Here is a 15,594-nt window from a genome sequence, read left to right on the forward strand (position 1 = left end):
AGTTATTAATAAGCTGTGCTTGCTGTGCCAAATTCGCGGCAGGGGGCTTCAGGACATGCAGTAATGGAGTAAAATGTGTTTGGGTGTATTTTGTTACAAGCCAAGGATAATGAAAAGTTACCAAAAAGCTGATAAAGGAAGTACAGTTTTTGATTTTATTGTTCGTATATAAAATCACTTTTGGCCTTCAATTCTTGTTTATCTAACAGCTTGCTGTACATATTTTTAAAAATATTTCACAATGGTTCGCAATTAAACAAAAGAAATAGTCGACGGGTATGATGTGTTGTGTAAATGTGTCGTTGTACATGGCTGTGGTCATTAAAATACTATTTCAGTATTTTTATGTCATTTTTATAAGCGGAGTAGCCACGAAGTTTCTCTTTAAATTACTGAAAGTAGTTTTAAGCTAAAAAATCATCTTGAAAAATGTATGTCATTGCTTTAGCAATCATTAAGTCAAAGGAAGACAGATGTTTCACTTTGTCTTCTGTCAAGGGTTGATGATCGATGGACGAGTTATAAGTTCATGTTATTCAACCAAAGATATGTCAGTTTTTATTTAAATCACGATGGATATACTATATTATGCTATATTGCACAACATAATATATTAAACATATATATAACATACTCTATAAAATATAATATTCCTAATAATAAAATCAATCAAATCATCTCAAGATTTCATTTCTTTTCTATGCTCAACTCCATTCTCATAACAAAAACGCAATGTTCGGGCAACTCAGCATTGACAAAGATCCTCTCTTTTGTTACCGGATCTCTATATTTTAACATGTCGATTTTGTGCATCACAGATTCCAATCCTAATTTTTTATCAATTAAAAGCCCTTTGTATGACGTCGCAAACCCCACTGTGAACGAGCAACCACGATTTGAAGCGATTTCAATACTTCTGGAAACCAAAAATAAACCAAGTTATGAAAAACATACTTGCGCAAAATCCAAATCCAAAAAGTGTTAAGTTTTCCACATTGTTCAAAAATTATATTAATATTTGTTTGAGTGCAGCACAAACACCTGCGGACCAATTCTGTGCCAATTCCATGTTTAGAATAAGATTCTTTCACAGTGAGCATCTCGTGATGCATGAACTTTGATTGGAGGTCTTTTTCCAGGAAGATTTGCTCTGTGTAATCCTCAAACTTTATGAAATTGAAATATAACAAACTTAGAAAAGTTATGAAGTTAATTGTTTTGTTCGTTTCAAGCTGTTGACCAAGTGGTTATAAATAATTTCTCAGAAATAAAACTCCCAATATTGATTTCTTACCCGGACTAGATATTGAAGTTTGTCTGACATTTGATCATACATTTCCTCTTCCTCATCAGTCAGTTCCAGCGTTCCGATCGAGTTCATTGTTATTCCACAAATCGCATCTGTTGCTTGGTCAAACGCACCCACCGAAGCATTATGACGTAGCACAACCTAAATACGAATAGAAACAAGCTTAGAAACATTTTTTATCTAATTGCTAAAGTGCTTTATTGCTCAAGAATCACCTGATGGTGTTTGTACTTATAGATAAACGCATTTTTTTAATTCTCGGCGGTAACTTTACTTGTTAATGATGATGAGTTGAAAATAATATTCGAGAAAATAATTACACTCACTCTGGTTAGTGCAGTCGAATAGATTCTCATTTCATGTCTGGTGAGATTCAAACATTTTGATAACGGTTCAAACGGCATGTAGGCCTCAGTTAGCATTTTTACCACTGCTGGCTCATCTACTTGTGTGAGAATTCGATAATGTATGTTTAAGGGCATCTTTTTAAAAACTTAAGAAGCTTATTGTAAGATTGTTGCTGACTGTAAATAGCGCCAATAGTGGTTTAATCTCAACCCATAATGCCTCAGCTAGTTTGCCAATGTGCAAACATACTGGTACGTATCATTCCAGATAATCTGTTTTACATGTTTGTTCTCTTTTCACTTTCATATTAAATATGTTGTTAAAAGCCTCAAAGCCTGAGTCACTCTAATCAGAACACATTACAAAACTTAAATTGTTGATTTCATGTACGTCACTTCCTTTTAATGATATGACAGATCTACTAAACAAAAGCATTCCCTCCTACACAAAATAACTAGAGGTGACAATTACACGTTATGATATACTTTTGGCAAAAACATGGAAGTTTTAGTTAAAACATAAATGTAGGACGACATTTTGCTTACAAAGAAAGCCTTGTTAATGTTTATACTTAAGTGCCCACACCTACATGCAAGACTGATCTACAACAAAATTCTGTTGCGCCAAAAACGTAACGCAAATTAGCTGCAAAGCTACAATAGCCGTTTTAGCTACACTTCCAGAAAAGATCGTCTGAGAGACCGCCCGCAAAGCTTTGCAAGCGGACGTGCCAGAGTTTCTACTGTAAGAAAGCTTCTTATGTTCGGTTACCTATTCCCACAAAGTTCTTTTTCGGTACTAAACTTCGTTTTGTTTTAAGTCCTTTTAGATACTTGCTATTACAAAAGTTCCTTTCAGAAGCAATGAAACGTAAGGAAAATCCCCTTAACATTAAGGGTAATACGCACAGCAAGCACGTGCTGTGAACAGTTATTTATTTCTCAAGTATCATTAATTTGAATTCTGACGTTAATTTGATACCATTTCAAAGCGTAACGTTTTCTTACCATGTTATATTATATGATAGATAGTCCTTCAAAAAGTCTTGCGATGGCCTTTAACCAGCCCGCAAATATCATTAAACGAAAACTTTAAGCTCCGAGCTTGATGAAAAATTGTCGGTAACAACAATTATGGCTCATTGACTTTTCCTAACTTATTTTTCTTGTAGCCTGGAATTAAGTTCTGTTCTATGAGATAACGAATTGCTGGCGTTTTAGTTGGATGGTCTTTAAATTCATATTGACTTGGCTTTTTCCATACTACTCTCACAAAAAATACGATTAAAAGGTATTCAGGTTTGATTTGGGCATATAACTTTTGGATACATAATCCCTTTTTAATTTGATTTACTTTGAGGTACGCAAGCTTCTCATACCTTGCGTAATATTTCTTGCGCAGATATAGCATATATACAACTTGAAACCAAAATCATGACCATCATGCTTACTTGATCAAGTGTAAACGTGTATGCCTACAACTAACCAAGCGAGAAGTGTGTTAGCTTGATCAAGTGTAAACGAGCAGCTACAAAACATTTTCCTGAAGATCGAGGTCATAAAATGTTTGTTCGTATCAACTTACCATATGCGTCTTCCTTGTTGTATTGCTAAAGTGTTTACTTTTTACAGGTGGTAACTATGACACCGTTGTTTTCGAATCTTAACAGGATTATTGTTTTTTTAACCTTACAATTTTTCGTTTATTAGAAATCTTCAAGCTATTACTTTGAATAAAAACACGGTATAATGTGTTACAAGTCATTCTTTTCATTAGATATTTTCACAGCATGTTTGTAATAGGTGCTATGTTATTCTATTAGCCAACACTCTTTCAGATATAGTATAGGTCTATACAAGCAAATTTTTTTGTTTTAAAACACAGTAAGAAAAAAGTTTTGCGAGACGAGCCCGTACGGATAGAACATCAAACGTGTACTGTAGAATGACTCGAGTCTTTTTACATACTGCATGTCAAGATATACAAACGTGCACTCAGATAACAGAAGACGTAAACGGCTGCAAGGAAACTAAAGAATAATTGCCTCACGCAAATATGACAGATTAATTCAAAAACATATAGCGTACCAATTTTGTCGAAGAGGAATCTTCCAGCAAATGGGTGTTATCATATTCCAAAACGGTGACAAAAGTCAGTGTTGTAATTATCAAGGTATTTCTTTGCTTAATTTACCTGATAAAATGTATGCCTTGAAAAGCGGATTTGATTGAGTCACTGCAGTCACAGGGCACACAATCTAAGCACAATGGACAAAACTGTCACTTGCAAGTAACATTTTAAAATGCCTTGATGGAAATACGCAAAAATGTCTACGCTTGCTCTGATGACCTCGAAAGAGTGTATGATCAAATTCCTCCAGATGAGGTCTGGTGCCCTTTGCTGAAGTACATGCACATGTTAAAAACTGATAACTGTATACCTGCACAAGCTTACATGGAAGGGTGTAATTGAAATGACAATTTTACTGAGAATAGATGGTGTCTCCTAAGAGTTATGGTGCAGCAATGATATTAGCGCATCACAAAAAGCTTTTGTGTAAATAGGATGCCCTGCAGATGGCACAGCATTACACGAATTCACAGCCTTAATGGGGAAACTTTAACGCACAAGCAGAAAATTGATGACCGCCTAAATATGGTAGCTAGTTATTGATCACTGTACATCGTACTGTACAACTGCCCTGATTTTTGGGTCCTTTTAAACAGTATGTCAAGTCAAAACAATTCAACAACAAATCTGAACTTCTAGAATAGTAGAATTTCTTAGGACAGACTTATAAAATATCATGCTTTCACATCAACCGGTAATGAATTAACAGGAAGAATGAAGAACCGACTGGACCAGTTGCATCACTTACCTGGCCTGGCCATCACTGAAGACCTAACTTTAATACCTTAAACAAGTTCTGACATCAAAATAATAGTGGGTGAGTAAGAATTACATGTTACCCAAACAAATGCGTCGACTTTTAGTTAAACCCGAGTGGACATATTTAGTATTATTTTGATATACCGTAACATACTATACAAAATTAATGAATAATGAAATCAAGTGTAGCTAAAGGTTGGATATCTTTTTTGTGCTCAATTCCATTCTCATAACAAAAACGCAATGTTCGGGCAAATCGGCATCGACAAAAATTCTTTCCTTCGTTACCGGATCTCTATATTTTAACATGTCGATTTTGTGCACTGCTTCCAATCCTAATTTTTTATCGATTAAAAGACTTTTGTATGACGTCGCAAATCCCAATGTGAAAGAGCAGCCACGATTTGAAGCAATTTCAATACTCCTGGAAACCAAAGATAAGCCAAGTTATGAAATAGATACTCGTACATTGCAGGAACCCAACAAGTTTACAGTTTTACGCGTTGTTTAGAAACTATATTAATTTTTGTTAAAATGCACAAACACCTCCGAGACAGTTCTGTGCCAATTCCATGTTTGGAAAAAGATTCTTTCACAGTGAGCATCTCGTGATGCATAAACTTTGATTGGACAACACTCTTCAGAAAAGCTTTTTCGGTGTAATTTTCAAACTTTACAAATAAAAAAATATCAATTAAAACTATAAAATTTATTGTCTTGTTCACGGATATAGCTTTTGATCACAAGTTTTTAAATAAATCACACAAAAATTTACTAGTAATTTCAAATTTGCTTTAAGTTAATAGTACGTGTTTAGATTAATTATTGGAGGCATTTGCTATCAGCTAAGAATTTTTGCTGGCATTCCTGATCTTCTACAAATTTGTCTTATCTAAAGTATACAAATGCTTTAGTATAACTGTGTTACTGTAAACCTCCCAATATTGATTTCTTACCCGGACCAGATACTGAAGTTTGTCTGACATTCGATTATACATTTTCTCTTCCTCATCAGTCGGATCCAGCTTTCCAATCGAGTTCATTGCTATTCCGCAAATCGCTTTCGTTAATGTGTCAAACGCGCCCACTGAAGCTTTATGACGTAGCACGATCTGAATACGCGTAAAAGCAAATTTAGCAGCCTTTTGGTCCATACTTGTTAGCTTGTTTATTGCTTAGGTATCATTAGATGTTGCTTGTACTTATATAAATGAATGCATTTTTAAAATTCTCGAATGTGCATTAACTCGTTAAAATGTGTTAAAAATAATATTGAGGAATTAATTACGCTCACTCTGGTTAGTGCAGTTGAATAGATTCTCATTTCATGTCTGGTGAGATTCAAACATTTTGACAACGGTTCAAACGGCATGTAGGCCTCAGTTAGCAATTCCACTACTGCCGGCTCATCCGCTGGTGTTAGAATTCGATAACAAATTTTTTGCAACGACATACTTTCAACTGAAAACTTAAAATGTTGACGTTATTTACGCCACTTCTGCTTATTAACTATCTGATGAATCTTCTGAACAAAAATCAAACCCTCACACGCGTTGCCTAAAACGCAAGTGTTTAAGCCAGGAACTACAGCTTCGCTAGCGGCACACCGACATGCCAACATTACTCTTGAGTGTTGCTTGATAATATATATTTAAAAACAATACACAAAAAAAAACGGGAAAAACCTTCTCACGACCCAGCACTAAAAACCGAATTGATCTGATATAGCTAAATGTGAGCATGAGAAAAACGTCAAGAATTCAGCAATCAGTAAGTCAAGCTGGCGACGTAAAGTGCTCAAACGCTTAAATATTTCGTGAAGTGTTGTCACATTTGCTACACACGCAAAAGAACAGGGAGTAACAGTTAGGAGTTATGCTATATTTTTGGTAAAAACTTGCAAGTTATGTTTACAATACAAGTGTGATCGTGCGCACGTTTCCGCCGCATTGCATTTCGATGCACAAATGAAAACTCATGTTTTGTTTTAAGGCTATCACTATATTTTAGCAAAAAATAACAAAGTAAGTTATAAGTTTTTTGCGGTCTCCTTTTAATCAAACTTAAATACTGCAATATACAGGAACCTAAATCTAACCTTTAAATCTTTCCTAAATCTAGTTTCAATTGAATCCAAAACAGCTAAATTCATTTTTGTTAATCCAATCACCTACTTTTATTAACGGGCTGAGTGACCTATACTTATAAGGTGTAGTGTATACAATCGTTTTTACAACACTTACGGGTGTTATGTTTGTTTAAAAGTTAATGATACACTCAAACTGCAATCATTGATAGGTGCTTATAACTTATTGCTGTTTCTCGGTGGGCTGATGATAATAACGAATGGTGTTGTCAAATAGATTTTCAGGGTGGCTAAATTATTGGTAGTTTTTGAACTTTTTGTATTACTATTAGAAATTTTTGTCCCAGCGTTGTTCAATAGGCAGGCGGACAATAATTAAATTTTTTTACCTGGACGTGCCAATTACGTGATTAAAAATACTTCAGCTTTACTCCTAGGCCAATTTTGTTTTGTTTATCATTCATAATTGTTTAACCCATTTTTTGCCCCTTGACGGGCCTATATATTTTGATAAGTAAACAAACTAAGAATAAACCTTGCCATTAAAGCATTTATTCTTTATTTTGCGGAATACTTTAAACACCTGTTCAATTAAACTTTTCGTCTCTCGCCGCAACAAATCTCTAAATGCTTTAGAATTCACTTGAAAACTTTAACTAAGATAAGGTTTTTGATTTTAGATATATTTTCGTTTTACTTCATGGTACTGTAGCCCTTTTTTCAGACGCTGCCAAAGTTTGTTGAACGGTGGTGTCTTAACGCCTTGACGCTGATGCAATTGCGTGTCTATAGTATCGTATGTCTTTGTGTTTAGACATCCATAGTCGACTGTTTTATTTTATAGTTTCATATTGTCGGTTCCATCTTCGCAGGTTTTCACCTTTGGTGCTGTTGCGTGATGCGAGGGTGATTTTGCCAGATGCGTCAACCTCTCTCACGGCTAACCGCAAGTCCAGAGTCGCTATGTTAGTGCTGGTTTGTTATGAAGTATAGGAACACATAAAATGAGCGCCTGACTAGGTTAAGAAAAACAACAAAGCTGGAAAAGAAATACCAGCAATGGCAACTACTATACGCTCAAACACTGTCGTACAGAAGCTCAAACACTAACCTGTATTTTGACTTTTTCAAGAACAAAATACAGGAGCCAGATCGGCACATCCACCAGAGAAGAACTACAGGAATTAAGCCTGTCACCTCACCAACACTCACAATCAAACTGTTAAATTTGTCCTAAAAATTTTGGGAAGAAGCATGGCGTAAAGGTAAACAACAAGAGAAGCCGGCCGCGGCAGTAATTTTACTTGGTTTAATTTTACAGTAATTTAACTTGTTTTTTATATTGTTATCTTTTAAAGCTCTAAATTACAACGAGAGTCAACTGGGTCCGACCCAAGTTAGCCTTCTTACTTTCCACTCCATTAGTCTACTAGTCCTGCATTAGAATGCGAAAATATCAGGACAAAATCACGCATTTAATGCATGAAAGATCTGATTTTCTGATCTTAAGATCAGCCAGCGCAGCATTTAAAAGGCTACCGCCTGATCTTCGGAAGAGAAAATAAAAGAGAGAAAAAAATTTCATTCGCATCCTAATGCAAGCTAAGTAGACTAATGGGGTGTACTTTCAGCAAAGTTATTACGCCTTTCAATACAATAGTGCTTCACCTATAATGATAAAGGAAACGTGTTCCTAGTCATCCAAACCTCTGTTGACCATTGACATTATCGATCGACTGTATTTCATTTATCCATGTTGACAGAACACAAGCCGTCAAACGGTCTATGAATCCAAAAATCGCTGCAACGTTCATACAAGATCGTAGCTTTTTGAAGGTTTTCCTGACAATAAAGTATGGTTCAGAGCTTTGCTAACAGATGCATGCTCTTACGCAAATGTGAACTGAAAAGTTAATGAATTTATTGGATCATCTGCTGAACGAAGCTTCGTTCCGTTTTAGGAAAAAACCGCATCTTAGATATGGAGCATTAAAGATAGGTTCTGTACTTAATTGTAAACAGTAGTCAACTCAAAAGCTCATATGTAGTAGAATTTAACACCGAAAGAAGTTAAAAACTCTCAAGGTTGTATTGCATTATAACAAATTTATTATTCTATGACACCAGAAAAAAATAGGGTCTAAGGTTACTAGAAACATATCGATTATCGCTGATCCGTATAGATTTGTGTATTCGTATACTTTGATCAAATTTCTTTGGCCACAACCTGAAAACGATAGACTATAGTATATAAAGTAATCCATTTGCACCATCGTTGACAGTGGAAAGTTCTGAAGCATCAGGATCAGGCAAAAAATCAAACTTTTGTAGCATCGAAACGAGAAATATGAACAATTCCATCCTTGCAAGTTGTTCTCCCAAACAATGACGCGGACAAGTTGAAAAGAACCGTTATGGACTGAATTTCTCCGGTTCGTTCCAATATTCTGGATCTTTGTGTACTGCTCATATATTCGAAAAAACCTGCAAGTCATTATCCGGTAAATGCTAAAAAATAATATATTCTGGTCGTATCGGTTGCCACATAAAAAATGATTAATATAGCAAATTAATCCGTTAACTTACGGATGTGTCTTTCGAAATTAACCTTCCATTTAATAGAGCGTTTCCGCTTGTCTTTGCCATGTCCACCAATCGTGATGAACCTTTATAAGCGACACTTCAATGTAGAAGTTTTCTCTTATTACGAATATTACCCTTTACGGTCACACTTTTTATAAGCGTTGCAATATCAGACATTAAAAAAATATTCAACTAGGTAATAACCATTTAAGTTAATTGTACATGTACATAACATGTACAACGGGGTATGCAATAGGCTTCATTAAAAGTCGTAGGCCCGGCCAATTGGCCCGCCTGACCCCTTCTGCACTGGACTGCGGTTTGCCATAAGTATTAGTAGCATAATATTACAAGAATTTTGCTCACTAAATAGTAAATATCAACAAACAGGAAAAAACGGCTCAGTTTAAAACGTGCAGAGTATTATATAACTATGGTACTACTTATGACGATGCAAGGTTAGCAAGGCCAGTAGGCCAACAAACTTAAAAATTGTTTACGTTGACAGAAATAATTACACTGAAAACAAAATATAGACAAAACAAAAGTTACACAAGATATCAATCCAAATAGACAGAAGGGAACGAAAAGGACTTCGCTGCGAAAAGTTACTTGGGTGCAAGACGCATGTTTTCAGAACTTCGTAAAGGTTACATCACATGTTGATTATAGGTAAGCGGTTAAATATTGGTAATTACAGGTTTTGCTAGGAATAAATAGCCTACCAGAGCAAACAAATAGAAATCATTTTATTTGCAGACGTTTCAAGTTATGCTTTATTTATTGTATAGCCATAATATGCCATCAATCGTGGCATTGATAGGTCAAGTTTGCGTTATAATGAGTTAACTGACAAAACTTGAAAATTGAAAACGTCTGCGAATAAAATGATTGCTAGTTTCTTGACTCTGGTGTAGACCTATATTTTTTTGATAATAGCCATGATTTCGAAATATCGAATACAATTTTCAATCCATGTATAAACTTGTCAGTAAAATTGCATTAACCAGCAGCACTTTCTTCGTGAATAGATATTCATAATCGCCTAACACCAGCCAGTCTTTTTCCCCATACGAATTGACATAACTGATCCACAAGTTTTACTCCATTTATGCAACACACCCTCCGGCCGTTTACCAAGGAAAGGCCTCCACTCCTAGAGTTGGAATACCTCTAGGACCTAATGGAAACTGTTGGTCCCTTCGATACCACCAACGCAACAGTAAAGCTGCCAGCTTGTGATAGAAAGTGCCGGTCCCGTGAAAAGGTACTCAGCAAACATGCTTTTAAATGCTATATCAGATGCAGAAAATCACTCAATTATAATTGCTCTTGGAATATTAGAAATGATTTGTCCAAATTGGTGCTTTGTCAGACCCCAAGTATTTTGATTTTGTTTATGAAAGGTAAACCCAAAATAAGTGTTGGTATTTAATTATCGAAACTTTATTGAGAGAAACTACACTTGCACAATTTTTAAAATTTGATTTTATCTTCTAATTTTATAACTCGAAGCGATTTTCTAAATACACTTTTGAGTCATTATAGCACTGTCTACATATATTATTCTCTGGTCAAGTATTATTACAAATGTTTGTAGTAGAATTTGAAAAGATCTTTCGATATAATTCAACTTCCCGTAAGGTAAACCACTGACGATGAACAAAATCAACAACAATTTCTGTGCCGTGGTCAAATCCATTAAATATTTTTATATAGTGGACATAAGGCTCGGTTGTATGTAAGTTAGAATTCTGTTATTTACTTCTTACTGCACCTTTATCATCAACAACCTGGGCTGGATAAAATTATGTTTTCAATTAAACGATTTGACAAGCCGCAATTGAAGAAATTCTATCCGCTAGATGGCAGTAATCAATCATGTTCTGTGTTTGTTGCAATTTGTTGGCTCAAAATTAAAACTGTAGGCTGAATAAAAATTTTTCTCCAGATGTTATTGTTTTTGTGAGTCAGTCTCAAAGTAAACCTTAATGTTTACGCTCTTACAGAACGAAAATGGAGACAGGAGAGCTAACGGAAATCGTGACGATTGAACTAGGAAATAGGGTGTCAAAAGGAAAGCGAAGCTTTACCAGAAATGGTTTTCTTTAATGACACATAGTCGCCTAAATGCGGTTAACCGCTATTGTTTGAGCATGCACCGTTTGTTACATTTTAGCACGTGCCGCTAAAATGCTTTTTTGTAGCTTAAGAGTCCCAGATTAATTTAACCGTGCTAAACCGGTTTCCTTTTTTTAAAAATTAGTTTACAGGATCAATGCTTCATTATATCGTGTACATTTTCAAAAGTGGTCAAGAGAAGTTGTTTTTTACACAATCGTTCGATATTTATCATATTTCATTCCCAAATCGTACCGTTTGGTGACAACCTGTACCATATGTGGCCAGAACTGGTTTTTGTTAACTGTTACTTTTACAAAGTAAATGCCGGAACCGCCCATGGACAACATGGAATGCTTATTTGAAACGCAAAGTAATTAATGTTTTTGAGACATGTACTTTGCAAATAACACTTTTCATTTCACACTCCTCAAAGATGAAGACGGTAATAATAGACCAAAAACAATAATAACTTATGTATTTTACAACTTTCCTATAGGTGATCTATACGCTTGTCTTAAACCACATCAAACCACCACAGGAATTGACAATTGCTACCTAAGTACGAAAATGCTTGGCAATAAAAAGTTCTTTCGTGTAATCTTTGATGGAATTATAAATAAAGTGTGAGAATGAACCACGAGGAAATAGGATATGATTGCTATATATTTAAAAAAAATTTCTGGCAATTAATATAGAAGGCCATTAAAATTAACTTTATTAATTATTATCAATTGATTGTATTGTAGGGCAGTATTTTGAACGTTCTTATACCTAACAATTGTGATCAATATTTTTTACTAAGTTGGTATTATTTCAAATTGTCTTCAACAAACATATTATCTTGTTAATATTTCGACTATATTCACAACAGCTAGTGTTTTCTTAATTATTTACATCGACAGTATCTGGTCATACCAATTCTTTGTCGACGCTTCATTTATTTTAATTGCTGGCTTGATGTCTAAAAAATTGACACTCTCCAAAACGTGAGGTCTTTGTCCGCGTTATAAGTAATCCAATCGTGAGAAAAAGTGCTACCGCTCTGAAGCCGGGTATTAAGTACTTTGTATCAACTGCGAATTTAGGACTATAGTTGGTCATATTTTGTGAAGAGCTGATTTATCCTGAACGCCGTTGAGTATTTTCTTTTTGCTCACAGATTATCGACTTTCAATGAAAGAGATCAAACAGTGACAGTTTTGACTACATTTTTTTACCTAGTACATTATCGCTTAAACTTAAAGCCTTAAACCTTTAGTGTAAAACTGTACAAAAAAGAATTCACATTTCACCAAATCATTCATGCCAAGAGGCTATTTATGAATCTTCCACATTGTCGGCGCAATAAGCTACAAAAGTTTGTGTATTTCTGTGCTTAAGATATTTTTTTTACAAAAAGAAAATTATGTGGTAGAGATATCCCGTGGAATTTCTAGAATTACGTGAACGCAACTATACTGAATATTATGCGAAGTGATATTCAAACATTTCGAGAAAAAAACAAAAATGAAAGCAAAAATGAAATATTTAATTAAGTTTTTGGTATTGCTTTTGTTAGATTGTTTTTTACCGGATTGATTTGACTGTAAGCCGTGGGTTACGAATTTTGTTATCGTCATTTTTGCGGTTTACCTTCGAGGGCGGCTTAAAATCAAAAACGGTTTATATTTTTGATCAAAACGAAATTTTATCTGCATGCAGTTTCAACTGTCTTTCCTCTTTTTTCTTCCCTGTTTTTGATATTGTGGTAGAGAATAGAAATTATATTGCAGAAGTCTATACCGTACCGCAGGTTCCAGTGTGACTAACTGTATCTTACAATCAAGGGAAACTTTTTACATTCAAGTAAATACTGTACATTTTAAAAGTAAATACAGTCGACTCCGCTTAATTCGGACACTTTGGTTCCGCTCACTTTTGGCCGAATTAAGGGGAGAAACGGCTTTGTCCGAATTAAGCGGAAAATCAATTGTTCGTTTCATGGTCATGCGTAAAGGCAGACAACGCAATTAAAATACTGTACTGTTGCGTAATAAATGAATTGCACCTGGGCTATACTGCAGTAATTGGCACTGATCGCATAAAACGTCTTTGTTTACTTTAGTGAGCAATTTCAATTTTTCTGCTAAACTTTGCTGTACCATTCTGTTCTACAAGATGGACGCAATTGTACCGAAGTAATAGCGACTATGAAATTGGCGCGGCCTTATATGAGTTTATTGTCGATTGTTACTGCATGGATCGTCGTTGTTTCACCATGATCACTCATAATGCAATTGCATCTTGTGTTAAAACGAACGAAGTACTGTTTATTGTGTCATAAACTCATAACCTAACGATAGGAATTGCCAGCTCGTGTCCGAATTAAGCGGAGAATTGTCCGAATTAACGGGAGTTTTTTACATTCAATTTTTACTTTTGTTCCGTTCCCGAGCATTTTGGCCGAATAAAGCGGTTGTCCGGGTTATCCGGTGTCCGAATTAAGCGGATTCGACTGTATTTTATTTTTCATAAAACAGCAACAATTATGAAGTACTAATATGGTCAGCTTCAATAGATATGCTAGCAGCAAACACCGCACTTCGACCCGACAGTTGTAGGTGTGGTACGTATCAACTCAAAATTCAAATATAGCCTTCACATATAGGGAACCTTCATATATAGGGATGCGGACTACTCTTCGTACATTAGGTGTATTTCCAAAAACACAACAGTTATCACTAATAAACGATGAATAGGTAGGTATATGGGTTATTGGCCTAGATATCTGACCAGAAACTGAAAAGCTTCGTACACGTTAAACTAAATTGGCATCAACAGCTTTTCCGTCCCACAAAAATGTAAGCTTACACAGAAAATTTCTTCGTTATTGTGAAACATCATAGCAATTATACAAGCAATTTACTTGAAACATACTGTGTGGTCTAATAAAGTAAATGGCAAGACTTTGCTGGCGCAAGAAAAATGTAATCTTGTAATTATAAGCCTTCAGATAAGCGTTGCTGAAAAGTAAGCTTGCATTTCTTTTTCAACTATACCTGAAATGGCTCAAACGCCCATTGGTAGCCTAAAACATTGTATACCTTCTGCATACAGCTTATTCTCTTATCCGCTAAAAGGTTGAAAAAAGTTTTGCTTTGTCCGTATAGACGTTTCGTTAAGAACTCGTTTTGTTTAAGTTGTACATAGATTTATACATATAGCTGAAGGCTCACATTGCAAATTATTACTCTTTTTTTTAAAGTGTGGGCGATGACGGATGTTATGAGTTTGCAGCAATGGTTGCCTGTGCAGTTTGAGATATTCTTTGTAAACGTTTTGACGACTCTATATCAGATTAAAGAAGTACGTCATACGCTAAACCGCGTAAACTTATATTATTAGTCATTTTGGTTCCTGCGAAAAATCGTTTAAAAAATCTTGTCTTTTTTTGATAATGTCCTCGATATTCGTCCCGAACTAAAACTTTACAGCATAACAGCACATTAAGAAAAAAGCTCTTTGTTATGTCGTTTTCACAAATAACAGCGAACTGTGGACTCCAGCAACACAAGCGCGAGTTCGTGCCATGACTAGCTTATTTTTAATATCGGCTTATCAGATTGCGGCCGACCCGACGACGTCCTTGACTTTTTGTCACTCCTCGGGGAAAAAGATGCAAACGAAATATCATGCTTTGTACGAAAACGACGTTGTTTGGCGAATCATCGTTGATTACGTTCAAACGTGTTCATGTGGCGGCTGTGGCCTGAATTCAGTTGAATGATTTATATAAAACTCTACTCTTTATGAGTGAAATTTTCCATTATGTCTATAAATGTCTTTGCCTCACTTAACGACGTCGTATAACCGATGTTTTGGCAACACCCGATACACTCACGCATTTGACGTAAATTCACCAAAAGGCGGTTTGGTATTTATTACGAAAAAGAGACATGCATTACAAAAAGGAATATTTTTAGCTCGACGAATTATGAGCGTGTTACGTAAACTTATATTTTTGCAATTAGTCCTTGTCAAACAAGAACGCTGCTAAACGGTTTTGGACAATCCATATATAACCAGCTTGGAGCATGTCGTAATATCTCAATCGAGCAGTCCAAAAACACTGCATATACCTTGATCACTTCAAAGTTAGACAATGATTACCAAGGCTTCAGCAAAGCTCGAATTAGTACAAAAGGGTAATCTACAAATGATATAAGTTCACGCTTTTGCAAAATATAAAAAAATAGGTCAAATGTAAAAGTTTGTA

The 15,594-nt window shown here is 35.2% G+C and overlaps 2 protein-coding genes across 3 annotated transcripts; both read right to left on the minus strand.

The window, feature by feature from the left end:
* Positions 1 to 557: 557 nt before the first annotated feature.
* Positions 558 to 2,400, minus strand: LOC143460622 (uncharacterized). 2 transcript variants are annotated; one of them, XM_076958210.1, is made up of 4 exons: positions 1,636 to 2,397; positions 1,295 to 1,450; positions 1,042 to 1,166; positions 558 to 916 (listed from the first exon to the last, which is right to left on the minus strand). In XM_076958210.1, the coding sequence occupies exons 1-4, from the start codon at positions 1,789 to 1,791 to the stop codon at positions 688 to 690; spliced, it is 666 nt and encodes a 221-aa protein (XP_076814325.1). In that variant the 5' UTR covers positions 1,792 to 2,397; the 3' UTR covers positions 558 to 687. The 2 variants fall into 2 exon arrangements, with proteins under 2 accessions (XP_076814325.1, XP_076814331.1); XM_076958216.1 differs by having other exon boundaries at positions 807 to 916; positions 1,050 to 1,166; positions 1,636 to 2,400.
* Positions 2,401 to 3,383: 983 nt separating this feature from the next.
* LOC143458806 (uncharacterized) lies at positions 3,384 to 6,720 on the minus strand. The gene is made up of 4 exons (XM_076955681.1): positions 5,841 to 6,720; positions 5,503 to 5,658; positions 5,093 to 5,217; positions 3,384 to 4,970 (listed from the first exon to the last, which is right to left on the minus strand). The coding sequence occupies exons 1-4, from the start codon at positions 5,997 to 5,999 to the stop codon at positions 4,736 to 4,738; spliced, it is 675 nt and encodes a 224-aa protein (XP_076811796.1). The 5' UTR covers positions 6,000 to 6,720; the 3' UTR covers positions 3,384 to 4,735.
* Positions 6,721 to 15,594: the final 8,874 nt, after the last annotated feature.

The sequence above is a fragment of the Clavelina lepadiformis genome, chromosome 1, assembly GCF_947623445.1.
Source record: "Clavelina lepadiformis chromosome 1, kaClaLepa1.1, whole genome shotgun sequence".
Classification (NCBI taxonomy): Eukaryota; Metazoa; Chordata; class Ascidiacea; order Aplousobranchia; family Clavelinidae; genus Clavelina; species Clavelina lepadiformis.